The 10,000-nt window shown below is 51.8% G+C and overlaps 1 protein-coding gene across 6 annotated transcripts in view; it reads left to right on the plus strand.

The window, feature by feature from the left end:
- The window catches only part of sema3fb (sema domain, immunoglobulin domain (Ig), short basic domain, secreted, (semaphorin) 3Fb), a 112,459-nt gene that overhangs the window by 101,621 nt on the left and 838 nt on the right, over window positions 1–10,000 (plus strand). For 4 of the 6 annotated variants that reach the window (XM_030375667.1, XM_030375666.1, XM_030375665.1 and 1 more), the window contains 9 exons: window positions 3,661–3,730; window positions 4,076–4,220; window positions 4,536–4,758; window positions 5,972–6,060; window positions 6,371–6,412; window positions 7,162–7,319; window positions 7,875–7,957; window positions 8,255–8,388; window positions 9,656–10,000. The exon at window positions 9,656–10,000 is cut by the window's right edge and continues 837 nt beyond it. In XM_030375667.1, coding sequence (XP_030231527.1) covers window positions 3,661–3,730; window positions 4,076–4,220; window positions 4,536–4,758; window positions 5,972–6,060; window positions 6,371–6,412; window positions 7,162–7,319; window positions 7,875–7,957; window positions 8,255–8,388; window positions 9,656–10,000 — 1,289 coding nt within the window. The remainder of the gene's footprint in view (window positions 1–3,660; window positions 3,731–4,075; window positions 4,221–4,535; window positions 4,759–5,971; window positions 6,061–6,370; window positions 6,413–7,161; window positions 7,320–7,874; window positions 7,958–8,254; window positions 8,389–9,655) is intronic. The other 2 variants (XM_030375668.1, XM_030375670.1) reach the window with 1 other exon arrangement.

Here is a 10,000-nt window from a genome sequence, read left to right on the forward strand (position 1 = left end):
CGTTAGTAAAGAAAACAAGCCATTCGAGTCATTACTGAGGGACAGGTTTAAGGAGCTCCAGAGCAGCTGTGCTCCTGGTGGGCAGGTATTATGGAGAGGTGCGGCCCAGAGCCAGGGAGGTTAATAGTCGCACTGTGTTGAACAAGGCTGCCTGCACCTGACCGCTGAGCCCTAATGGACCAAGTGTTGCATTCGAAAGACGAAAGCACACGCGAAAGCACACACACGCACATGGCCATCTATCCATGCACACACAGAAGCACATGGAAACGCACACAGACAAGCAGATGGCCACATACACACAAACACATACACACGCACACACACACACAAACACACACCACGCACAGACACACACACACAGACACACACCACACACACACACACACACACACACGCACACACCACGCACAGACACACACCACGCACACACACACACACACACACACACACATACAACACGCACACACACACACACACACACACACACACACAACCACACACAACTACACACACACACACACACACACACACGCACACACACACACACACACACACACACAACCACACGCAGCCCTAAGCATTACTTGTGCCTCGCTTGAGGCTCAGGGGTCACTTCATTATATAATGCAGGTGCCAAAACAAACACAGACCAAAGAAGAATTATTGTTTTGGTTTTTTAGAGGAAGTGCTCTGTTCATACTAGCAAGATCCAGAAAGAAGAGGGAAATACCTTCACCTGGAAAGATGTGTGTTTGTGGTATGTTGCGTGAAAGGCTAGGGGGTAGAGGTGGATGCAGTAGTTGTGTTTAACATGCATGGACAGATATCCCCCTGGGCCTGGGCTGTAGTGCCCTGACAGAGGGGCTCCTCTTACACATCAAGAGCCTCTTCCCTTCCTCCGGCCCGGCAGCCTTGATCCATGCCGAAGAGCGGGCTGCTGCGGCCGCAAATCATCCATGATAGCTCTGCTCAAGCACGCACATGCACGCACGCACACACACGCACACACACACACACACACACACACACATTCAAAAACACACACACACACACACACACACACAAACATATGCACACACACACACACACACACACACACACACACACACACACACACACACACACACACACACATGTGCGTGTGTTTGGTAATTCCATCAATGCTTCAGCACAACAGCTGTGTTTGATAAGGCGGCTCATCTGTTGTTTGATGCCCATCAGCGTCTGTCCTGCTGCGGCCATGCTGACTCATGCTTACCGAGTCCAACGCATGCTAACCCATGTTAACCCATGCAAACCCAGGCTAACTCATGCTAACCCAGTCTAACTCATGCTAACCCAGTCTAACTCATGCTAACCCAGTCTAACTCATGCTAACCCATGTTAACTCATGCTAACCCAGTCTAACACATCCTAACCCAGTCTAACTCGTGTGTGTGTGTGTGTGTGTGTGTGTGTGTGTGTGTGTGTGTGTGTGTGTGTGTGTGTGTGTGTGTGTGTGTGTGTGTGTGTGTGTGAGTGAGTGAATGAGTGATTGTGTGTATCGTTGTGTGTGTGAGATAGAGAGTATAGATGTGTTTGTGAGTTCTGTACGTGTGTGTGTGTGTGTGCGTGTGTGTGTGTGTGTGTGTGTGTGTGCGTGAGAGAGAGAGTATATGGGACTTGTGGGGGAGATTGCATGGTTAAAGAAGAATACGTACCATGCCTGCTGTCTCACAGCTCCAGGAATGGCTTCACGAACACAGACACTCCCTCGAGAATAATGCGATTGACTGCCAAAAACGACACATACACATGCAATAACACAATAACACCCGTACACACACACACACACACACACACACCTGCACACACACACACGCACGCACGCACGCACGCACGCACGCACGCACGCACGCACGCACGCACGCACGCACGCACGCACGCACACACACACACACACACACATATATATATATATATGCAGTCTATTTGTCACAAACGCGTAGACATATACGCACATGCAAAGGAGCTACCCCTGTAACCCAGTATTGAGAGACAACGCTCCCCTCCTGGCTCTGTCTGCATCCCAGCATGACAGATAATCCTTCATGCTGCTCTGTAAGGGGTTGGCAGGGCATACATCTGAACCCCTATACCTCACCGCAGTTTATCAACATGCAAAACAGCACCCATGCTGCTCTCCTTACTACCCACCTCGAAATAGTCCCCCTTTTGCTGCTTTACTGCAACTCTCTATTGAAACTTCCAGGAAAGTTCGCCGCCATTGGTCGGCCGTTCCTCCCTGCAGCGGCCCCTTGTCTATCCTCTGCATACGGGGAACACATGGCCCCCGGCCTGGGGAGGGAAGGAGGAGATCCCTGTGGAGATGGAGTCAGTGTAGAACGTGGCTCAGGTTCAGACAGACAGACAGACAGACAGACAGACAGACAGACAGACAGACAGACAGACAGACAGACAGACAGACAGACAGACAGCGTTCCTGAGCCAGGTTTGCTGGCCATCCCCCACTGGCTGGTCCCCTCTGAACAGGGAAGCGCTGGATAATGTGGCCCTGGCAAAGCAGTCCGTGCATAACAGTTGTGATTTAGGGCCTGTGTGGTTTGGCCTTCACATATACGATTCAGTCCTCCACCGGGTCGGAAACTAAACGTCTGTCCCCCCCCCCTCCCAGAGGACAACACGCACGCTGTAGAATCTCAGGAAGAATCTTTACACGTCATGCTTAAATCTTACACCTCCCGATGAGAAGTCCCAGGTGACACGCACTCCGTCTTGATCCCGTCTAGACGTTGGAAAGCTGGGAAACAAAAGTACTTTCATAGTTTGTCTCCGAAATGCCAATTTGTCAAGGAGACAAGGAGGTCAGCCCGGCGCAGTCATCACTGAGGGAGATCTTAAACTGAAAAATAGGCCATCAACTTCTTTGTTTGGGATTTTCTATTCATTTATTTAGAAGACACTTTTATCCAAGGCAGCTTACAGTGATGCTAAATGCATTTCATAAAGGAGAAGGTTCGAGTTGTAGCGTTTTTTTCCACGAATGCCCCCAAGTAGAATCAAGAAATCGGACCCAGAGCAAAGTTATCACCAACCACACGTCTGAGGCTGATGGCTAGTGCTCCAGTTACAGTAGAGAGATGATTCCCCCCGAGTTCACGCCCACTGCTTCCCGTGGCAGGATACTCTGAGTGGCAGGACTATGTGTCTCCTCACCCTCTCTCCGTCCTCACTGTTAGACTCATTGTAAATATTGCACTTGGCTCTGGTTCATCCATGACCATGGCATGACAGAGCGAGAGAACCGTCACACACCTATAAAATATAAGCTACCGCTAGGCCGGCAGAGGATTTAACGACTACATTTAACAGTATAGGGCCCACACTACAGCACAAATACCATTTCCTGTCTTGTATATTATGTTTAAACTTGCAACAGAAGAAAGGCAAGGATACCATTTTGCTTTTACGAGTGTGTGTTACTCACTACTTCTGTGAAGGTGCAGTCTAAAGTTCACTTTGGATAAAGGCGGTGAGATTGATTTAAAGGCAGCGCAAATATTAGTAGTGAAGAATGTTATCCCATGTTGAGCCCTTTATGCCTTTTCAGCGTGTTTGCTTTACAATGAGTGAACGTGTCTCTTCTTTCTCCTGCAGGCGATGTGTACATTCAGCCAACACAGGACACCAAGAACCCCGTCATTTATGGGGTCTTCTCCGTGTCCGGGTCAGTACACATTACATCTGTTTACACAAACCACAATGCTAAGACTGGTTCTCGAGCATGAACGATAGTCTTTATTAAACAACCCAACATAAATAGATTTAATAGGGAGAAATGTATTGCTTGGTTCCAAAGTTATTCACAAATGACTTTCTCCTTATTCAGCATTATTCAGTAACTTGGCTTTTTATCATTTATTATGTATCATCTTTTACAACAGACTAAATAAAGGAAGGGGTAAGGCCTCTTGCTAGTTGCGTTTCAAACTAACCCCTGGATTTTCACTGCCTCGTTCAACATAGTCTAAAAACGTTTTTTGCTGACATGTTCTGTCCCTGCGTTGTCCAGCTCGGTGTTCAAGGGCTCGGCGGTCTGCGTCTACTCCATGGCTGACATCCGCATGGTCTTCAACGGACCCTTCGCCCACAAGGAGGGACCCAACTACCAGTGGGTGGCCTACAACGGGAAGATCCCCTACCCTCGGCCGGGCACGGTAGGCCTCACCCCTCAGGGACAAACCAACCAGCCAACCCAGCTACATGACCCCCAGCAACCTCCTTGCATGGAGTCAGACGCTAAACCACAAACTATCGGACCAAAACACAAGCAGAAATGGCTAAAGATCAACATGAAAAGATCTCAACAAAATGTAGATAGTTTCGAACCATACATTTTTCTTTCATAGCGATCCCTCATGAAATATGATGACGATGATGATGATGATGCTGATGATGAAGACGATGATGATGACGATGATAATAATAATAATAATGACATCGACCCCTACAATTCCCTTGTGATCTTGCAGTGCCCCGGAGGAACGTTCACCCCCAACATGAAGTCCACCAAGGACTACCCGGACGAGGTCATCAACTTCATGAGGAACCACCCCACCATGTACAACGCCGTGTACCCGCTCCACAAGCGCCCCCTGGTGGTGCGCACCAACGTGGACTACGAGTTCACCACCATCACCGTGGACCAGGTGACCGCAGCCGACGGCAACTACGAGGTGCTCTTCCTGGGAACCGGTGAGTGTGTGGGCGGTGTGGACCGAAGGAGGTTCATCCCCGGGCTTGCGTGATGTGCTTGTCTGTGCTCGTTCAACCAATCGAACGGACTGTGTGCTTTGCTGGCCATTAGCTTGGGTTAAACATTGCTTTGTGCAAAACTTCTGAGGTGGTGGTGGTTGTGGTGGAGGGGGGCAGGATTTAAAGAGAAAGGGTGAGATAGGCTGGGGGGGATGGCGGATGGGAGGTTATTTTTCAGAAAGTGGTTTTGTTGGGATAACATCAATCCATCACCTTAATCCTGCCCACTAGGGCCAAGAGAGACGAAGTGTTTGTCCTAAAGCCTTAAACCTCTCTGTAGCGTGCAGGCCTCACACGTACAGCACACCGGCCCTCCTGTTGCTCCTGCTCCTTTGTCCCTCCTTGAATCGGGTGGGGGTGTGGAGGGGTTGTGGTAGAGGGGGAGACTAATGGGCGCGCGTGTGTGTGTGTGTGTGTGTGTGTGTGTGTGTGTGTGTGTGTGTGTGTGTGTGCGTGTGTGTGTCTGTGTGTGTGTGTGTGTGGTGGCTGAGGAGCGTCCGTGGCACGTCCCAGCCGGAGGAATGTCTCTTCTATTCAGCGCACTGTCGGAGGCAGGCATTCAGCGGCGCGCCGGGGGGACGCGGCCCGAGTCATAATACCTCTCAGGTAGCCCCCCCAACGCCCGCGCCCGCTGGAATGCAGAGCGAAGCGGCCCAGCCATCAAACAGAAAAAAATCTTGGTTCAAGGAGAGGTGGCCGACTGGATCCTCTCTCTCCCCCCCCCCCCCCCCCCCCCTCCCCCCCAGCCACCCAGCCACCCAGAGAGGGGTGCCTGCAGAAGGGGTCCCGGCGTGAGGTGGGTGGGTGGAGGGGGTTGGAGAGCAGGTGATGGGAGAGGTTTGTCACGGTGCTGACAGCGTTTCATGCGGAGATCCCTCTGTGTGAGGCGGGAGGCGTCGAAGCTGTCGAGCGGCGCTGTGAGTGTGAGGCAGAGACCACAGTGAGGAGGCCCCGATGAAGGGGCCCCTGACAGGGATAAGACCCACTGTGCAGGCCGCTGAGAGGGGATGGGCGCAGGCATGAGGGTGCAGGCATGCAGGAGGACGTAGATTAGCTGGCAGGCGGTTCCGGGATTACAGGCGGGTGTGAGTTGTAGTCAGGGGTGTGTGTGTGTGTTTGCATGGCTGACGGTACTGTGTAATGTGGTCCACAGACAAGGGGACGGTTCAGAAGGTGATAGTCCTGCCCAGGGATGACCAGATGACTGAGGAGCTGGTCCTGGAGGAGGTGGAGGTGTTTAAGGTAGGTTTCTCAGTCGGTTTGACATGGTTTTGTCTATATTTCTCTCTGTGTCTCTCTCTCTGTCTCTCTTTCTGTCTCTCTCTCTCTCATTCTCTCACTTTCTCTCTCTTTCTCTCTCTCTCTTCCTCTCTTTCACGGTCACTCTCTGTGCTCTACTTTTCATTTTCCTTTCATTCTCCCGTCGTCGTCGTCTTTCTTCTTCTTCTTTCCCTGAAATCCTTTTTTCCCCCTCTCTCCCTCCCATTGTTTTTCTACACTCATAATGACTCTCTCTCTCTCTCCCTCTCTCTCTCTCTCTCTGTGTCTCAAGGTCCCCACGCCGATCACTACGATGAAGATATCATCCAAGAGGGTAAGCCTGCTCTGCTGAACACATTACCCCGACCGCAGCCACAGGCCGGCCTGTCTTCGCCAGGGATAGAAAGCAGGGCTACAAGGGGGAGGGAGAAAGAGATGGCTATAGCGGTACAGGTGCAGAAGCCATCACTCCCCCCTGAGCCCCTCAAGGAACCATATGCATGTCTAGGGCTGGGGAGCGGGGAGCCAGAAGGGGAACATGGGAAAATACACGATCGTTGTTGGTGTTGTTTCCTTGTCTCTCTTGTTGATTACAACACTTGGCTCTTCTCGAAAACGGTGACATCATGAGAGAGATGGAAGGGGGGGGGGGGGTCAGGGGGGTGCTACCGCTGTGTGCAAGACTGTCAGGATGATGAATTTACAATTGCAGATCATAAAACACGACAGGGGTTGCAGCCAGAGGGTTATAAACATCAGCCTCCAAATGGAATCAGCTTCCAATATCCCTCCCCAGCCGTACAATCATTTGACCTCATTCCCATCCGGCTTATCCCACCGCCGTCCCTCCGATTGTCTGCGTTTCCCATAACCACACATGTATATATAATTGAGTACTGAGCTTGCCAACACCGCAGGACACCTTGAGCTATACTTCCCCGCCTATAAAACAGGCTCCTCCTAGCCTTCTCAGCTCCTCCCGAACACCATCCAAATTTTTAATTTTAGGCTGAATGTCCAACACAAGCGCGCTGCTGTCTCCACGCTCACCCCCCTGGTCTTCTGTGTTTTCCCCCCAAACAGCAACAGCTGTACGTGTCGTCGGTGGAGGGCGTGACCCACCTGGCGCTGCACCGCTGCGACGTGTACGGGGAGGCCTGTGCCGACTGCTGCCTGGCCCGGGACCCCTACTGCGCCTGGGACGGCAAGTCCTGCTCCCGCTACTCCGCCTCGCAGAAGAGGTAGGCACCAGACGCATGGCCCCGCCCTACACCAGCCCCGCCCCGATACCCTCCCTCCCTCCGCCCCCCCCCGACTAAATCCCTAACTCACCGAGCCCACGTTGGGACCCCGACGACGGGATCTCTGGTCTGCCTGACGACGGGGGATTGACGTGGCTGGGCATGGCCTGAAGGGGAAGGAAGCCGGTCTGTTGTTAGGAACGGCGGTTTGCGCTGTTGGAATGGCATCCCATAATGTCTTTAGTGTGATGTTTGGACTGGGGGCTGTATTACACATACAATGTGAGCATGTGAAAAAAAGGTTAAACAGCAGGGGAAGTCATTTACCTTCAGAAATAACTTGATTGTATCTATATATATATATATATATATATATATATATATATATATATATATATATATATATATATATATATATATACATACATACAGGAAACTGGCCTGCTGGAAAATATTCCATGGGATGGCTCGCTGAATGGCTTCATGTGTTTCTGGATGACTTTGAATGGCGTGCGGTTGCTTTATAATATTTTCTCTCCTTATTCGGCATCACTGGTCTGACCCCTCCAGACGGAGCCGTCGGCAGGATGTCAAGTACGGGAACCCCATCCGCCAGTGTCGCGGCTTCAACTCCAACGGTAACGGCAATGAACCGAGTGGCCCGAATAACAGTCGTCTGATAATGATACAACACACCATAACAAAAAGCATAACAGACATCTGATAATAATACAACAGCATAACAAAAAGCCCGCTCTTTTGTTAGCACCATTCAGGCATCTGTACATCACGTACAAGATGATAAAAATGATGTTTGACCATTGCCACAACTTTGCACGCCCAACTTTGCTCACTTTGCCACAACTTTGCGATGTAAGTGCAAGGTTGCCGTGGAGACGTCTCACTATTTTCGTCGTTGCATGTCCTTGTTGCAGTGAATAAGAACACGCTGGAGATGGTGCAGTACGGGGTGGAGGGCAGCAGCACCTTCCTGGAGTGCCAGGCGCGCTCCCCGCACGCCCTGGTCAAGTGGCACCTGCAGAGGGACAACAGCGACCGCAGGAAAGAGGTGAGCCCCAACGCCCCGCTGTGGGCCAGGGCCACTGGAGCCCGAGGGGAGGGATGGGGGGGGGGGGGATATCCAAGCTCAGCATGTACTCCTGGGCGGTGCGTTGGACGGATGAACAGCAGGCACTGCGCTAGTTGGCTAGGGAGTCCCAGAAGAAAGGTTCTTGGTCCCTCACCCAATGTACGTAGTCTATGGCGATCCTTCAGAGGGGCCCTTTGTGAATTCTCCGTTTTTAAGGGCGATACTGATCGGGGTTGTCAAAATAATTCTAATTTAGCACTTGGGCCTTTGTGAAAAGACATTTTGTAAAGTACATGTACGGCGAGACACTGTTATTTTGTTCACAAAGTCAGAGCTGACCGACGCACATTGATACCGAAAGACGAGAGTGCTGTGTTGCCGAGGTTTATATTCGTGGCAGGTGCGCTGTTGCTTAATGCTCTTCGGCAGAAACCGTAAAACTAAGCTATTTGACAAATGACTTTGGTCACAGATATAACCAATGTCATTTGAAAGAGCTTGATGGTTTGATCACCCAGCCCGGTTTTGTCTGTTAAAGTGTTTCATGCCCCTGTGAGGGTGATGTAGTCGTATCAGAGGCTTGAATTGGGGTTCAGGGTAGTTTCTTAGACCTCGACTACACCTTCCCTCCATTGTCCTTCCATTGGTGTTTTTCCCTGTGTGCTCTTACAGAGATAGAAGGTTAATCATTATACATTATACCACTGAAAAACAACTAGTGCTTTAGGCTTTCAATCCACACACCTTTTAGACCAGCCCTTAGCTTCCCTGTCGTCACCAAACGGACAGTCAGCCATAGAAAGGCATCTCATAAACCGGATGACCCTGAGGCGCTGATTCTCGTTCCGTAGTAAATCTATGTGGTGTATGGCAGCCTGTCTCCTATTGACTGTTCAGTCCCTGAGGGCCGGTCCTGGGCTTGGCTGTGTTGATACGCAGCACGTCTCCTTCTGACCATAAATCTGTCGTCACCTTATCACAATCCTGCTTAGGGACGCACAAAAGAAACGAGAAGAGGGGGAAAAGAGGAGGCCGTGTTCAGGGTTGGATTCGGACGAAATGGATTGTCTCAGAGTTTGCGTGTTAAAGGAAGTGGCCAAAGAAGGCAGGTCCCACCGGTGCTGCGGTATCTAATAACCTGTCTGGTGCTGTCCCCCCCCCCCCCCCCCCCCCCTCTCTTTCCCCTCACTACCCCCACCCTCACCCCAACCCCCCTGCTCTGTCCTCCGCCGTCGGCCCCCTCCAGATGCGCTCCGACGGGAGGATCCTGAAGACGGAGCAGGGCCTGCTGCTGCGCTCCCTGCAGCCGTCCGACTCGGGCATGTACCAGTGCACCGGCACCGAGAAGAACTTCAAGCACACGCTGGTGAAGATGCAGCTGGTGGTGCTGTCGGGGCGGGCGGTGAACAACGTCCTGGTGGAGGGCGGGGGCGGCGCCGGGGGGGGCCCGGGGACGGCGCTCATGTCCCCCAACGTGGGCCCCAACGCGGGCCAGTACAAGGACCTGCTGACCATCCTGAGCCAGCCGGAGATGGGCCTGATCAACCAGTACTGCCAGGACTACTGGCAGCTGGGGGACCCGCTGCTGGGA

Source organism: Gadus morhua, chromosome 13, assembly GCF_902167405.1.
Source record: "Gadus morhua chromosome 13, gadMor3.0, whole genome shotgun sequence".
NCBI lineage: Eukaryota > Metazoa > Chordata > Actinopteri > Gadiformes > Gadidae > Gadus > Gadus morhua.